The sequence below is a fragment of the Drosophila kikkawai genome, chromosome 2L, assembly GCF_030179895.1.
Source record: "Drosophila kikkawai strain 14028-0561.14 chromosome 2L, DkikHiC1v2, whole genome shotgun sequence".
In the NCBI taxonomy this organism is placed as follows: Eukaryota; Metazoa; Arthropoda; class Insecta; order Diptera; family Drosophilidae; genus Drosophila; species Drosophila kikkawai.
The window spans coordinates 30,393,755-30,411,887 of record NC_091728.1 but is presented as its reverse complement, the minus strand read 5'-3'; the positions used below and the strand labels follow the sequence as shown (position 1 = coordinate 30,411,887).

Sequence of the window (18,133 nt, the reverse complement as noted above, 5' to 3'; positions counted from 1 at the left end):
TTGTGTGGGAACACGAGTTTCACATTTGTGAAAAATCCCAAACGTTCCTCACAAATGTGCTGTGTGGGAAGACAGTATTATACAGTATAATACTGTTTAATGTTGTGTGGGAACACGAGTTTCATATTTGTGAAAAATCCCAAACGTTCCTCACAAATGTGCTGTGTGGGAAGACAGTATTATACAGTATAATACTGTTTAATGTTGTGTGGGAACACGAGTTTCACATTTGTGAAAAATCCCAAACGTTCCCCACAAATGTGCTGTGTGGGAAGACAGTATTATACTGTATAAGTTTCACATTTGTGAAAAATCCCAAACGTTCCTCACAAATGTGCTGTGTGGGAAGACAGTATTATACTGTATAATTTGGGATTTTTCACAAATGTGAAACTCGTGTTCCCACACAACATTAAAGCACATTCAACATCCGAAAAGCTGATCGATACTATCGATAGTATCGAATTTTTCGCTTTCAAAACATCGAGAATATAGAATGGTGCCACTATCGATAGTTTCCCAGCCCTACCAAATCATGACACAATGATACAAGGTAGTCCCGTCGGGGCCGAATCGTTGGGGTTTTAGGTCTTATTTTGACAGCTCGTGCTTATTCATTGAGACATATCATTCAAACTTATAGGCTATACCCGATACACACACTTTAATTTGCCGATTGTTTTTCCAAATTGTCCAAATTTGCTGGTTTGTTTATGTTTTGATGTTAGTGATGTGCGTTTTCGAAGTGATGAGACGTCCGACATTTTCGGTATTTCAATGTGCGGACTTGCGGTCACCGGGTCGAACCTGCCATGGGACATCTTAAGCTAGCCTGGCGTTGCTCAGGACAGAATGTTTTGTTACCGCAACAAAAATGACATTTAAATATTTTTTGTTATTAGAAAATATCGATGTATTGATATATTGTTTACATCCCTAATCGGTGCTATCTTGACACATTTTAAAACCATATTTCGTAAGAGTAGTTTATGGACTAATCCTCTTGATGTTCAGTAGCAATATAAACCACTATAATTTCTTAGCACAATTTAAAGATGGTCAATTTGGATCCGTTTACAAAGCAAATTTCAGAAATTCAAATAGAAATGTTGTTATTGAAAAAATATTACTGGATCAGAAAATGGAAAAGTTTGATTTTATATGTAAACAAGTATTAAACATTCGTCAGTTTAAACATCGAAATATAAATACTATCATCCACTGCTTTATACATAAGGAGTATGCCTATTTGATTTTCCCATACATGTGCTTTGGAAACTGTCAAATACTTCTTCAAAACGTTTTTACTACTGGTAACTAAGTAGTTTTATAATAATAAAACTAATAACAACCACTTAACATTTCGATTTATACATTCATACACAAAAATGTTGCTGTCTCGACCACTAACTACTTATATGTACATACATACATACAAACCTATGTACATATATGTGTACATATGTAGATACATATGTTTGTATACCCTGCAGTACCACATTTCATCAATAGGCCTTTTCATCAACGCGCCGACTGCGACGTCGACAGAATCGACGCTCTGCCGACTGCTACTTGAACCCGAACTCCCTTCGGATACCCGAACTCCCTTCGAGTCCGATTTGTTGGTGCATGTCAAAAAAAAAACAAAAACAATTTGCATGGGCTTCGTTTATTGAAGTCCGAAACAAACTAAGAAACGCAACTGTCCGAAAATTAGAGAGAGATGGTGATAGAGCGAAAGAAGGGGGAAAGAAATGTTCGGTCTTCGGCTTTCGGTTTCGTCTTGCTTCTTCTTATTCCCTTTGCATTACAAGTTGAAGTGTTCTCCACTGCAGAAGTGTCGTGTGTTAAAAATATTAAGAAATCAAATAATTCAATAATTACGTTCCGGGCCATATTGAAATATAAAAAAAGGTGAGTAAAAAGATTGTTCTTAATTAAATAGAAGCCTATAAATGTACATATAATATTTTATTTATTATATGTATATAATATATTAATATATTATATTTATATATGTATGTATGTATTTTCTTTTCAGACTGCAGTAATGGCCAATATATTGGGTAATTTTATTTAATTAAATTATATATTTTCCCTTGATTAATTATAATTTTTTCTGTAGATGCAATTTCCCAAGTGACTAAAACTGAGCCTCCAGAGAAGATACTGCGCAATAAATTTGGTCTTCATGAATAAAAAGCGGAACACCAAGAATCAAAAAGACCTTCAGGCCTCTTAATATATGGATGCTTAATCTTAATTTTTTATATTTGTGTTTTAGTTTTGTTATAGAATTAGTTAGAATAAATAATATTAATAAAAATTTTAGAGTTTTATTTTTATATATGAAAAAAAAAAAAATCATCAACAATTCATCGATGAATTGATGATGAAATGTTGATGAAAGGCTGATGAAATGTTGATGAATTGTTGATGATTCATCGATGAATTGTTGATTATTCATCAACAATTCATCAAGAATTCATCGATGAATCATCAACAATTCATCAACATTTCATCAGCCTTTCATCAGTAATTCATCAACAATTCATCGATGAATTGTTGATTAATTGTTGATGAATTGTTGTTGATGAATGCCTATGACATGCCCATGTTAAATTCATCAGTAATTTGTATGGCCATTCATCGATGAATCATCAACAACACCCCTTCGGCTATTGATGAAACGTTGATGAATTGTTGATGAATGGTACTGCAGGGTAGTAACAGATTTGCATTAATGTGCTCTGAAGTATATGTACATACATATGTACACTTGCTCTCATATCTCTGCGTACAGGACAATAAAAAATCATAACATTGACTTTAATGTCAAATAACTCTGCAAATATTTTGCACTGCGAATCAAAAATTGGTTCAATCTATTAGTCATTCAATTGACGTCGCCTCTTTATTTTTGCAGAATTATGAGCCTAGCGGTTTTCTTATAATGACCATTTTACCCAAACCCCTTTAAAAATAGCATTCTCAAAAGTGTGCGTACAGCAAAGAAGATCGTAATTTAATGTCCAATGCAATTCTATTTTTGTTTAAAGTTCGCTTTGATTCTTTGATTAATCAATTTTTAATTGGTAATATATGCATTTGTGACTATGGTGTCTAAGGGAAAGCAGATATGCGCTTACGAAAGAAAAATCATACTTAAACTGCATCTTAAAGGCAAAAGCTACAGTAAGATTGGAAAATCCATTGGCAGATCGCACTCATCTGTTCAAAGAGTTATTACCAATTACGCAAAGTCGGGATGTATCTTATCAGCGCCCAGATCTGGCCGTCCAAGCAAGTTAATGAAAAGAGAAATATCAAAAATTCTCCAACTAGTCCAGAACAATCCAAAATTAACAGCGCACAAGCTTAAACTGGAAGGTGAGGAATGGTTTTCCAAAACCGTATCAGATAATACCATACGACGGGCAATAAAAAAAGGTGGATACAAAAGCCGCGTGGCCAGAAGGAAACCTTTTATTTCCGAAACTAATAAGAAAAAGCGATTGGATTTTGCAAATGACCACATAACGGAGCCATCCGAATTTGGAATAAAGTCATTTTTTCGGACAAAAGCCAGTTCTGCATTTTCGGCATTAAGGGGAAAAAATATGTGTGGCGGAAGAGTGGTACTGCCTTGGAAAAGCAAACTTTAATGCCTACCGTAAAACATGGAGGAGGCAAAGTTATGATATGGGGATGTATGGCGGCCAACGGCGTGGAAAATCTTTCCTTTATAGACTCAATTATGGACCATAGGGCCTATATTGACATACTGAAGGTAAATTTGGTTGAAAGTGATAGACGGTTAGGTCTGGAAGGGGACTTTATTTTTCAACAAGATTATGACCCGAAATACACTGCCCACAATGTCAAGCTTTGACTTCTGTATAATACAAAAAAACAGTTGCGAACTCCTCCATAATCACCAGACTTGAATCCAATCGAACATTTGTGGGATCTTTTGGAGCGTCTTATACGGAAACGCATCATTACATCCAAACCTATGCTAAAGGCTGTAATCTTAGAGGAATGGCAGAAAATAACAGCAGAGGATACAAGAAAACTAGTGGAATCGATGCCTAAACGTCTGAGGGAAGTTTTGAAGACTAAGGGCTACCCGACAAGTTACTAATCAGTAAATAAAAGACAATCTTCTTTGCTGTACGCACACTTTTGAGAATGCTATTTTTAAAGGGGTTTGGGTAAAATGGTCATTATAAGAAAACCGCTAGGCTCATAATTCTGCAAAAATAAAGAGGCGACGTCAATTGAATGACTAATAGATTGAACCAATTTTTGATTCGCAGTGCAAAATATTTGCAGAGTTATTTGACATTAAAGTCAATTTTATGATTTTTTATTGTCCTGTACGCAGAGATATGAGAGCAAGTGTATGTACACATGCAAGAAAAAGTATGCGGACAAACTCGATGCCTAACTTTGATCGCAAAAAAAACCTACAGTGACGAACTCAATTTTTGGCACAGTTGGCATGTCTGACTTTGGCACCGTTTTTCTCCATTACATATGGCGATATTTAAATAAAACAAATTTTATTTATATTCATTAATCAATTTCCAACAGAATTAGATTTATTTCATTATTTTCTCTCTTCCCATTAATTTAATAAAATTAAAAAACTAAAAAAACAGTTTCATTTGCCTGAACAAAATTATTACAAATAATTACAAGCGCCACTTTTAGCTCAGCCTTAGTCGAAATGGAGCGTTTTTTTACGCGCCTGTCCAACTCTTCCCACAAATGTTCGATGGGGTTTAGATCTGGAGATTGTGGCGGATGCGGCAAAGTATGTTTACATGATATGCCAGCCACATGCGCACATCATGAGCCGTATGTTTCGGGTCGTTGTCATGTTGAAATGTAAATGTCGGAGGTAAATTTAAGTTTTCGGCACTTTTTTTTAGATGTGTCTTCAAAATATATAAATAATATTTTTTGTCCATTACGCCCTCTATAAATTGGAGTTCTCCGACACCGGCAGCGAACATGCAACCCCACACAATGACACTTCCACCACCATGCTTTACGGACATTGCAAGGTTCTCTTTTTGTAGTTCGATATTAGGCTTTCTCCACACCGTTTGGCGGCCATCCGAGCAACGCGGCACTTGTAGTTTATTTATTTATTAAGAATAGCAAATATCTGCCATTTTAAATCCATATCCTTACCTCAGACCGGATAAGGAGTGTTTTTTAATGATATGCTCCGACTCACATCAGGTGGTCAGAGGCAAGGATAGGTGTCTTAAGATATTATTTTTGTTAAAGTCTAATGACATTTCAAAATATAACAGAAAGTACATGTCGTTGTAAAGCGAACATAAAACGCGAAAAGGATCGTGTGCCTCGAAATTAGTTTTACAAATATCCAAAGCTATAGGCCGAAAGTAACGTGATGGCCTAGAAGGAACTGAAAAGCGTATTTGTTTAAGAAGATTACTGGAAAAAATATATCCATTTATTAATTTATGCAGGAACATCACGCCATGGCAGGTCTGACGATCCTTAAGAGAGGGCAGGTCCAGAAGGCGTAGTCTTTCGGCATACGGAGGAAGGTGGCGATGTGGGTCCCAGTCTAAACCCCGAAGAGCGAACAAAAGGAATTGTTTCTGTACCGATTCGATAAGATCCTGATACTTTGCATATTGAGGGGACCATACGCACGAACAATATTCGAGTATGGGCCGAACCAGGGATATATATAAAAGTTTTGTAGTGTAGGGATCATCGAATTCCTTAGACCATCGTTTTACGAAAGCAAAAACACCCTTTGCTTTACCAACAATTATACCGATATGATCGGTGAAGCTCAAGTTGTGGGTAAATAGAACACCAAGATCCGTTACAGAGTGGATACGTTCAAGAACACTCGTGCCTAAGGAATAGTTAGCCTGGAAACAATTTCTGCGGTAAAACGACATGTATTTACATTTGGAGTTGTTAAGAAACAATAAATTGTGAGTGCACCAGGACATCATGTTGTTTAAATCAGCTTGCAAAAGCTGAGCAGAGTCAGGATTCACAAGAGGCAAACATAGTTTTACGTCATCAGCATACATCAAGACGTAAGAGTGGAGAATAACTTGGGGCAGATCATTTATAAAAATGCCAAATAGAAGAGGACCGAGGTGGTTCCCTTGAGGAACACCAGAAGTCACGTGAACAAGGTTTGAGAATGAACCCTTGAATGCAACTCTTTGAGTACGGTTCGACAAATAAGTAGAAATCCACTTGATCAACGTAACCGGAAAACCCAACAGACAAAGTTTCTTCAGCAGTAATTGATGATTCACCGAATCGAAAGCTTTGCTGAAATCTGTAAAGATAACATCGGTTTGGGTGTTATTTTTAAATGCGTTTCTAATGACAGCAACAAACTCAAGGAGATTTGTAGACGTTGATTTACGTTTTATGAAGCCATGCTGTGAGGGGGACATTATTGAGCTACATTGGTGCTGAAGCTGAGTAGTAATTAGAAATTCGAATAATTTGGGAATCGCACTAAGTTTTGCAATACCTCTATAGTGTTCAATATTAGATTTACTGCCCTTTTTATGAAGCGGAATGATAAACGATTCTTTCCAAACTTTGGGGAAAAACGAATGCTGAAGTGATAACTGAAAAAGTCTAGACAATGGTCTACATAATGAGCTGGCACAATTTCTCAGAACACAGCTAGGTACAAGATCTGGACCAGAGGAAAAGGAAAGTTTGATTGTTCTAAGATTATGAAGAACATCATCTTCGCTGATTACAGGCATAAAAATGCAATTGGAATGCGGGAGTGGAAAAGAATACTCTGAGTTATTATCGAAATTACTTTGTGAGTATGTAGTCTGGAAGAACTTTGCGAACAGGTTCGCGATATCAGGCTCATTGGAAGCGGAGGCATTATCGAAATGAAGACATGAAGGAAATTGTTGAGATTTCCGTTTCGAGTTTACAAAAGCGTAAAATTGCTTCGGGTTAGCCTGAAACTCAATTTTGCACCGATTTAAGTGGTTTCTGTAGCATTCAGAATTGTGTGCTAGGATATTTGTACGAGCAGTTAAATATCTCGAATGGTCGACTTGAAGACCAAATTTGCTATACTTTTTAAACAGTCTGGATTTCAGATTTTTTAGATATGAAAGCCGACGAGAAAACCAAGGGGGCTTATGAGAAACTTCTGGTGAGGGAAATGAAGGGACATACATGTCGAAAACTGAGTACATTATTTCATAGAAACGCTTAACAATGTCTGAGGGATCCTCTGTGGAGTTCAAGAAAGTCCAATCCGTTAAGGATAAGTGGTGGTTCATTTCTGTAAACTTAGCTTTTCGAAAGCAACGAAACGTTGCAGGCTCAGCTTCCGGACACAATAATAATGGTGTGGAGGCTTCGAGGGTTAGCTCCAGAGTGGGATGATAAGCGTCCTCAGGACTAGAAAGAGGGTCAATTCTAGTGACGTAGGCATTGGCAAACTCAGAGACAAAGATGAGGTCTAAGACGTTATTACTGCAGTTCCTAACAAAATTTAATTGTCCCAATGAATGGTCAATGAGACCATGAATTAAATCGTGGGGTGAGGAGGGAACAAGAACATTTGAATCAGGTAAGGGCATCCAGGAAATGGAGGGTAGATTAAAATCACCCGTGACGATAAGGTGGTCATTAATACCAAGGGAAGAATGAATTTCTTGAATTAAGGATAAATGCTGCATATAAATATCAGTGTCAGACCTAGGTGGAATATACGAGCATGAAACGTAGATAGAATAATCGTAAACCTGGATGCGAACCGCCACAAACTCTATATCAGTGTCAGTTTTAGAAATGATATTGGAAACCAGATCGGATTTAACCGCAATGAGAACACCACCGCCTGTCCGTATAGGACGATCACGTCTAAAGATGGCATAGTTCCCTGAAAAAATCTCAGAGTCAGACACAGAGGAGTTGAGCCATGTTTCTGTAAAGACAATAACATTGGCATCGAAAGAGACACTATTGACGTGCAGCCTACTGAGCTTGCCAAGTAAACTACGAACATTCTGATAGTGAAGAACAAAAGAGTCTATTAGTTTTTTGGAGGCCTAGTTGAGGGAGTTTGAGGCCCGCGAGCACGAGGAGTACTTTTGTGTTCGAATTCATGAACAATTGCATGCTTAGGCCACACAGAAGGATCAAGAGCCTTAGAAAATAGTTGGTCAGAAATTGTAATTTTAAACGAAGATATATCACGTCTTTCCTTAAAATTGAATTTGGAGACACTAAATTCAGTAACAGAAACATTCAATTTGCTGCTCAAGTGGGTCTTAACGTCGCCCTCAGAAGCATCTGGATTGAGGCGGGAAACAAAAATCTGTTTTTTCGGAGCAACACCAGCCAAAGGCACCGGTCCGCGTTTGGCAACGCCAGAAATTGTCGACTGTTGGGGGCCGCTTCTGGTAACGGCCGGCACCGAGATAGTGACCACCGGGGGAGCCACTGGGTTGGGATTTGACACCACCGACGCGTCGTTGATGGCAGCAGCACGCGACGTGGATGCCTGATCGGTGTAGACAGGCTGCTGAACCGGGAGCATGGTGGCTTCGCCCCCTCCGAGAATGGGGACTGGTGCAGCAACTTCAGCAGAGGCAGCAGCGTGCAACGTGGACGCCCGGACAACGTTGACAGGCTGCTGATCCAACGGCCTGACAAGATCTTCAACCATAGAAGTTGTGATCGATGATGCATCATCACCAGAGCCGTTATCCACGGCTGCAGGCTTGGCACGTGGGGTGAACTGCATAAGGGGGCATTCAGGGTCTGGAAGAGCTAAGAACTTTTCAGACAAGTTGCTCTTGTTTTTGTTTGCGGGGTCACTTAGCAGTTTTAGCGACTTGAAATGGTGTTCCGCCTTCTGGAAGCGAGTTGACAACTCCTTAAAGCCGGCCGCCAACGACTGAAACTCCAGGTGAGTCTGCCTCATGAAGACCCGCATATCGGATTTGATATGCAGGCAGCTCGGGCACGTCCAGTCCAATCCAGGATTTTCCCGAATGCGATCGGTGATACGCGATCCATTTTGCCCCAGATCGGCGCATCCAATGTGAGCGATATTATCGCAGAGCCAGCAGTAGACAGTGACATGCCGCGAAAAAATTTTTTGGCCGTTCGGGCACTTAGAGAAACAACATGTAGCCATTTTTAGAATAAAAAAAATACTTTATCCAAGTAAATTACGAATTGGATTAATTTATTTGCGCGACGAAATGGCCGATCAAAACAAATTATACAATTGTTTATTTGGAAAAAAAAATTGTTTAAGTTTCGCGGCGAACAGACCGATCAAAACAAAAAGCGAAGAGCGCAAAAATAAAAGCTTTTATCTAAGCGCCGAAAAATAAGAAATTTGTGTTATTGATTTAGCTAGCGCCAACAACAACACAAGGCGATGCAGCGATAAGCGGTAAACACAATGCACAAGAATAGAAAGGCAAGGCAATTGTAAAACCGAAATTGTTTTTCGACGATAAAGTCACAGACTTTATTTAAAAAGGTCCGGTTGTTTACTGATTAAGAAGTTCACGGAAACACCGACCACTTGCCGAAAATTTGGGCTTTGATAAATAGGATTTCACTAAGAAAACTTTGAATAAATGTAGAGCGATGTAAAGCACGTCCAACTCAAAGCTCGTCGAATACGAAGTTTGCTTCATGTAGTGTCCTCCGAACTGTTATAGGGTGAATATCCTTCCCGAAATCATTTTTTATTTCTGCTGCAATCTGCGTGGAAGAGATTTTAGGGTTCACCTTCACCTTTCGGATTATATTGGCGCGTTCACGTTCGGTCAAAGCCTTAGGTCGCCCTGTGTGCTTAGCACTCTCCAACGATGAGGCTCCCTTAAAGCGCTGAACAATGCTCCGGATGGTAAAACGGCTTCTCTCCATCATCTCCCCAATCTCAGCATATGATTTGCCTTGATTGTGCAAATACATTATGATCTTTCCTTGTGACTTGGTGGTTTCCTTTTGTTTTCCGCTCATTTTGGTAAAATTTGCTGATTTTATTCGGAAAAAAGGCACTTCTGCGTTTTTAGCTTGAAAATGTGTGTTGGTAAATACTCAAAGTACAGATAACGGGGCTTTTCAAGATGAAAAAGTGGCCAGATCGATCATATTTTACAGTATAATTCACATTTACCCAAGTGTGCCAATAATTTTGTTCAGCCAAATTCAGGTGTTTTTTTAGTTTTTTAATTTTGTTAAATTAGTAAAATGATATACAAGAAAAAAAAAGCTTATTTTAGTTGCAAATTGATTAAAGAATATAAATAAAATTTGTTTTATTTAAATATCGCCATATTTAATGGAGAAAAACGGTGCCAAAGTCAGACATGCCAACTGTACCAAAAATTAAGTTCGTCACTGTATATATATAATTGATATCGACTTAAAATTTTTGTAATATTTTGTACACGTTTATTGATTATATATATATTTCCTTTTTATTGTCATAATATACTTCATACATAATATACTTTATTTATTAAAATTAAAAAACGAAAAAGTGACGAATTTTTAGCCAGAAAAAGTTTGCGTACAAATTTGAAAAACGATGTGTATTTGCTCTGTATGCAGCTTTGGGCACCGTTAGATTACTAAAAACGGTAAACAAAGCTCTAATAACTTCTTTGCATTCGTCCTTTGAGTTAATTTCTTTACTTCGTGGAAAAAATCGCAAAGGGCAAAAGATCAAAAGAAATTGATCCCGATTTAAGGATATTAATTGTATAACTCCGAGATAAGGGGAAAACTCTGTGGGAAATTGGGAAAATTGTTGGCAGAGTTCATTCCTCTATACAAATAGGTCTCAAAAACTTTGTTTTAAACGGGTCAATTAGGTCAAAGCCACGTTGTGGAAGGCCACCTAAGCTGACGGATCGAGAGAAGCGGGACGTTTTGAAGAGTGCGAAGCTGAATCCTCGATTAACAGCCTTGAAAATTAGTCAGGACATCAAGGAGAAGTACAACAACGATCTTCATGAGGATTCAATCCGAAAAATTTTGAAAAAAAGAGGACTAACATGCCCCTACTGCGCGGAAGACGCCCTTGATATCGTCGGCAAATAAGAGAAAGCAAACGAATTTGGCCAAAAAAAATTTTCCAGGAGCCTGTAGTGTAACAAAAGTATTCGTTGCAAGGTACCCGGCGAAAAAATATGTTATTTTTTTTAATGATTAAGTATCAAAATTATAATTTTAGTTTTTTTATATGCTACACAGATATTAAACATTAGGAATTTCTAAGAAATTCATTTGAACTACAAAATATCATGTCACAAAAGTATTCGTTTTTTTTTTAGTTATTATGTTATGTTATCTTATGTGCAATTCTTTGTTTTCTTTAATAGCTTATAATCGTCTTTGTATTGACTCTACCCATTTTGGGCACTTCTTTTAGGATATATTCAACAATTTCTTTCGCATTATGTCTAGATTCCTTATTCGGAAGAAATCCGATGTACCTGGAATTTTAGATGGTGTCATAGATTTTCAGAAGGGCTAACGTATGGGCTCTGTTTAAGCCTGGTTTCAATAGTACATCTCCCACATCTTGACTTCAAAAGTCGTTTGTTTGGCGCTATTGTACTGGTGGAAATTGAACTTGTCGGGTTGTGGACCCATTAGGGTGGCACTGTAAGGTAAATTGCACGTTAATATACATATATAAATATATACATATGTACCAGCAATTATTATCCTGTCGAAAAAAAAACATATTTTCAAAGAAAATACCTTCCACATGTTGATAGGTGAAAACAAGGATTTTATTTTAGGTTCTAACATGCAAATCATGGCTTCTAGGAACTGATCCGATAGTTTAAGTGAGTACATTTGTTCCTACGGATGTGGTCATGACGGTGTTAATTTTTGCAGTCTATAAATGTACGTATGCTTTTCCTGTTTTTTTTTTGTTTTCCCTATCTTCTCTGATAGTCAATTACTGCATTCGGCCAAAACGTGGCCAATTTTCCAGGGAATTTCTTGATTTCAGTCGAAAAACTACGCTTATTATGGTAAAAGAACTATTATTATTCTATTACTAGAAATATATTTGAAGGATTAAATATAATTTTCTTTTGAAAAATGTTTTGACTCCGTACTTTTCGGCATATTGTAATTGATTGAAAATTGACATTTTCCTCATAACCTCCTTTGCAACGAATACTTTTGTGACTCACTGTAAATTTTTATTTTACTTTTTTTTTTCATACATCATAAAGTATACAAAAATAAACGATATTTGTAAAGAACTATCTGTACCCTGCAGTACCAATTGTAATCAATAGGCCACTGTCATCAACGTGCAGGCTGCGACTTCTGCCGAGCCTCTCATTTTCTCTTTTCTTTCTTAATAAAAAAGTGACTAAATTTTGATGACAAAAAGGACAAACGGTGCTTCATCAATAAAAAAACGGCACTCTGTCGCTCTCCTTCTCTTAAAAATATAGGCCGCACGCACACTGGCGGCGGAAAGTAGAGCTGACTGGTGAGCTGATAAGCGAGCTTATACGCGGGCTCCTCATCAACGAGCTGGCCTATTTACAGCCGCGCACACATATATCTGAATAATATATCTGAGTAATAAGAAATTAATTGTTTTTCAAGCAATAAATCTTAAAATATAAAAATGTTATTCTTCCATATCTTAAAAATATCCTATTCATGCAATGTTTCCATACGTCTAGATCATAATGGCATTTAATTTTCGAAATCAGTTTAGTGTCCTTCCGTACAATGTATCTCGGAAAGTTGATATTATTATTTCTTTAAGCATTCGTAATTGCAGACTAGAGGTCACCGTCGGCTTCGATTTTATAAAATTAGCCCCAAAAAAGCCCACACCACCATACGTAAAAGCTTTTAAGCTTGGCTTTTTACAAGTCTGATAGACTTGCATGCCAAACAACTAGTTAAAAACAACACAAATTTTTTTTAAGGTGGTTTAAGTTTTATACCATACAATTTGATACGTAAAAATAAGTTAAATATAATCTTTAATATTTATAAATATTCCAAATTATTTAAAAAGGGGCACTCTGACGTCGCACAGTAGCGCATTTTCTCATTTTACCTTGAAAAAATCATAACTTTTAATTCAAATAAGATAATGGAAAAATTTAAATGGCATTTAAGGGGGGACATCTGAGTAACTTTTTTTAAAAATCGGACATTTTTTTTTTGCTTAAAAAATTCTTTAGGGTCTTAAAAATAACATACCAAAAGATAGAGTCCGGCAAAATGTGTCTAAGTGTCGAAATTTTTCATTCTGCGGCGATGCCTCTCATGTAATACGATCTTAAAACTTTAAACGCGTTTTTCTCAAAACCACTTTTCTTGAGTTGGCCGAAAACATAACTCGAACAAATCTTAACCGATCGATCTGGAATTTTGACAGTATATCCATTATACATATAGCTATCGACACACGTAGGATTTTTTTTTTGTTGCTTACTTTTTTTTTATCAACAATTTTGTGACGTTTTTTTTCATGAAAATTGAACATTTTATTTAATCACTCACCATTTTGCTAAAAATCAAAATATCGAAAAAATCCTACGTGTGTCGATAGCGGTTGAGATAGAGAAACTAACAAAATTTGATTTTTTGTTCTAGATCAAAAGTTAAGGACGTTAGGTTTTCGACCATGGACCCCTTTCAAAAAAATAGGGCCTACAGCCGCCATTTTGTTTTCGATTTATTAAAAAAAAATTTATTTTGTAGTTCACATCTAACATTATCAAACCTACTTTAAAATTTTTCGATTCGCTTTTTCATTTGGCAAAAAAAATTCTAGAAAATGGGCTTTTTTCCCCCCCTTAAGGGGGGACATCTGAGTAACTGGCAAAAAAAAGCCCATTTTCTAGAATTTTTTTTGGCCAAATGAAAAAGCCAATCGAAAAATTTTCAGATAAGGTAATTGTAATTTTTATTGGGTATCAAGGTGAAAACTTCGATTTTTTCCTGTGAAAACGAATTATTAACAACAAAAGTTTTTTAATTTGTTTGCTTTATTTTAGTTTATTAGATCAAATAAAAATATTTTGAACACTGAAAAAAATAAGTATTTATTTTGTTTTTAAATTTTCATTTTTTTTGTCATTTTGACTTTATTACTAAAAGTAAGCCTATATATGGGGAATTTCTAATAGACTGGACTATAATCATTTTATTCTATTTCTTTTTGAGACTTTACCTGCCGCGGAGATGGAATAAACTTGTTGAACAGGTCCTCGTTTGCAGTTGTAGTTTGTGTACTTTTTGGTATTTTCGGGTATATTTTACCCTGAGTTGTTTCGTTTTTGCCAGTTCGCAGCTGGACGCAACCGATGAAAACTGATTCTGATTCTGATTCCAGCTTCAGAAGTTATAGACTTCTTTAGCAAGAAAAAGGCGAAGATAATGGAATACCTGGCCGGTATCGATTTACACAAGCCCAAACAAAACCAAACATAATTTCAATAAGAGGTAATGAATGTATCTGTCATTTAAAACAAAAAAATGCATGACCATTGGTTATGTAGTTTTTGTGTAACATTACCTGAAAGCGGGCTAATTTACCTGTCTTGCATCATGTGGAGTTGCCTTTATCGACTCCCCCACACAAGTAGGTCCGAAGGGAGGGTTTTACTTTAAGGGCCTATGGCCGTGGCTGTAGGGCGCGTTTTATTCTGTGAAATATTAAATTAGCCTAATACATTTCAAACGAACTTAATCTTACCGCAGTGTGCCCTCCTACAATTCACAAGACAATGAAAAGCACATTTTTGGGGGCATTCACAGTACCGAAATTGGTAGGCCCGTACTTCAAGGGCCAAGAAATTCACACAAGATCGGATAACTTACAAAATACTAGAATTTCCTTGTAATACTTATTCTACCTATCGATAACAATGTTTGGCCGTCAACATCCCCGACCCCGTGATGAACCGCTTCACTGAAATCCAAAACTGCAAGTTTTGAGACAGGCCGCAACATTGTTCGAGATAGGACATTGTCGTTCACGCGCACACTGGCGCGTCTGAGGACTCCATCAGCTCCGCTGTAGACTTCCTCCAGGATGCCTGGGCAAGGCAGGATCGCAGACGAAGACCATGTCGCCCTGGCGGATGGGCTCCGGTCTCCGGCACCACTTCTCGCGGCGCACAAGCGTAGGCAGGTACTCCAGGGCCCACTTCCTCCAAAAACTGTCTCGCAGCATGCGGGCAATCCTCCACTGCTTTCACGTAGAACCCTCCTTGGGCAGCTCCGCATCCAAACCGGGCGTATTCGGCAGCTTAGCTGCTCCCTTGAGCAGATCGTTTGGCGTCAACGGCGCCTCTTGGTCCGCATCCACCGGCAAGTGGGTGAGCGGACGCGAGTTGACCACATTCTCCGCCTCGATCAGGAAACTCTCCAACACATGATCCCTCGGCGCGACTTCCTTCAGTTTATGGCGCAGCACTCGTTTGACGCACTGCACCATCCGCTCCCATACTCCGCCCTCAGACGGGTTCGACGAGCAATTAAATACTTACTGCTACGTAATAGTTTAAAAGTTATGACCCGACCGACTTAAAGGAGGAGCAAACATAAAACTTTAAACGCGTTTTCTGGAAAACTACATTTTTTGAGCCTGCAACCATCCTATCTCAGTCAATATTTAACGAATCTTAATAATTATGGCTTCTTCTGGGATACCTTTAAAAGATATGCGAGAACATTAATTCCCTCACTACAGATCAGCCAAACAAAGAAAATCTGGAAAAAAAAAACATTTGTAAATGAGATGCTCCCAGGTTTCAGTTGCCTCGGACTCATCTCATTTCCGGCATCTGGGGTTGTCGGTAATACCAAGCATGTGCAGCAGACAGGCAGTGACCTTTTAGAATACCCACTAACATTCTGCAATCCTTCCGTGGAAGATGCAGCACGTAGTGAGTGAGTTTTTCGCCCGTCTCACTAGCTCGCTTTGGAGCGTTCTTAAGGAGACAGGAACGCTTTCTGCTCTTTCACTCGCCAGTCCGACGTCTTTTTTGGCAAGTTCGTTCGGTCTTCTTACCGTCTATGCCTTGGTGGCTGGGAACCCAGTAGGTCCGCACTGACTTAGTCGTGCTCAGGCTATCTAGTGACTCCCTGCTTGCCAGTACATTTTTTGTACTGACCGGTGAATATTGCATGGATCGCCTCATGTGAACGGTTTAGGCTGATGGCGAATTGTTTCGCCTGGAATATACTGCAGTACTCCATCCATCTTGGAGCCTTCGGTGTATATATTGAGGTATTGATCACAATCCTGGCCTGATTTCCATTCATTAGATCCTATGAAGGCTGTTGTGTTTACATCCGTGCACGTTTTGGATATCATGTAGTCAGATGTACTGCTCATGTCTCGATCAATGAACTGTGCCCGAATCCTTGTAGCGCCAAGTTTCCTGATGCAACTAGATGTTGTGCCGCCTTTCATGCTGTCAGTTGCCCTTGGATATCTAGGGGGTATATACCGATTATGGTTTCGAGTGCTTTGGTAATGGTTGACCTCAGCGCCCGTGAAATGCAGAGTAGTCCCTGCCGCTGGGTTCTCTCCATTATCATAATTATCATACGTTTTCATCTCCATGGCTTGCCACCACAGTAAGACTCCATACAGCAGAGTTGGACGCACCACTGATATGTAGACCCAATGCATTAAAGCGGGTGAGAAGCCCCATGTGATGCTAAGTATCTTCTGGGATGCATATAGCGCTATGGTGGCCTTTTTTATCCTCTCTACTGCATTGGCCTTCAACGTCAGCTTGTTGTCAAGTACAATGCCGAGGTATTTGACTTGTGTTTTCGGGATCAGCCTGGTTTTGTTAATTTTTGGGGGGATCCATTGCGGCCCCTTGTATCTCTTGGTAAAGAGAATGAGGTCCGTCTTATTCGCATTGATATTGAGTCCTACCTTCTCCGCCCACTCACATATCTCCCTGAGTGTTGTTTCCATGATCGAGCTGAGGGTCGATGAACAGACTCCCGAGATAATTATGCTTATGTTATCCTCATAAGCTGTTATATCTCGAATCTCTTGATTAGATCGTCTACCACCAGATTCCATAGGAGGGGCGATAGGACCCCACCTAGCGGCGTGCCTCTGTTCGCTCCTCACCATGGAAGCGGTGCCCCAATCTGAATGTACCCGCCGGCAACTTCGAAGATTTCTTATCCACAAGTTAATAGCGGGGGACGAGTTAGTCGCTTCTAGGCGCTCCATTATTGCTTCCGTGCTAACGTTGTTGAATGCTCTGGATATGTCCACGGACATTACGAGTGCATATTCCTTATTGTCTAGGGCTCTCTTAATGGTGGCTACCAACTAATGTAGTGCCGTCTCAACTGGTCTCCCCTTCGTGTAGGCATGCTGCTTGTCCCGGTAGTCCCATACACCGTTCCTGATGTATAAGTCCAGCAGCTTCCCAGCGTTTTGAGTAGAGGTAAGGCTTATCGGTCTGTAATCCTTGGGGCTCATGTGGCTGCACTTTCCTGCTTTGGGCAGAAAGACAATCCGAGAGGTCCTCCATTGGACAGGGATATAGCCCGTACTTGAACAAGCTGTACATATTGCTTAGAGCCATGGGGTGATCACTTCTTTGGTCATCTGCAGCACGGCTGGGAATATTTCATCTGGTCCTGGTGCTTTTATCCTTGCAAAGAAGTCTTTAGCCCAGCGGATTCTACTAGAGGATATCAGATATTTTGGGAGATGCTCTTCTCCAGTTGCTAGGTCCTGGTGCTTGTTCGCATCTGGTACCTCAGTGCATCCTGGGAAATACGCATGCACTAGTGCTGTTAGGGCCTCTTCGCTGTCCTCAGTCCACTGTCTGTCGTCGCGTTTAATCTGACTCTGAATGGTTGGCTGCTTCGAAAGCAGCTTCCGGAGTTTAGCCGTTTCTGGGGCAGTCTCTATATTGGAGCAGAAGTTTCTCCACGAGCTTTTCTGCGCCTTGCGTATTTCCTTCTTGTAGTCCCATAGTAGGACTTTGTATTCCTTATTGACGATATAATCTTGCGTCTGCTTGGCGATTTTGAAGAATCTTTGAGTTTGTTTCGTCGG

General features: G+C 38.9%; 1 protein-coding gene and 1 long non-coding RNA gene across 2 annotated transcripts in view; both read left to right on the top strand.

Moving 5' to 3' along the window:
• Positions 1-950: 950 nt before the first annotated feature.
• The window catches only part of Stlk (Ste20-like kinase), a 58,196-nt gene continuing 41,013 nt past the window's right edge, over positions 951-18,133 (top strand). The window contains exon 1 of the mRNA XM_041777450.2: positions 951-1,313. Coding sequence (XP_041633384.1) covers positions 1,007-1,313 — 307 coding nt within the window. The 5' untranslated portion in view covers positions 951-1,006. The remainder of the gene's footprint in view (positions 1,314-18,133) is intronic.
• LOC108081301 (uncharacterized) lies at positions 1,349-2,320 on the top strand. The gene is made up of 3 exons (XR_001770951.3): positions 1,349-1,914; positions 2,042-2,066; positions 2,126-2,320. It is a non-coding gene; the product is annotated as an uncharacterized lncRNA (long non-coding RNA).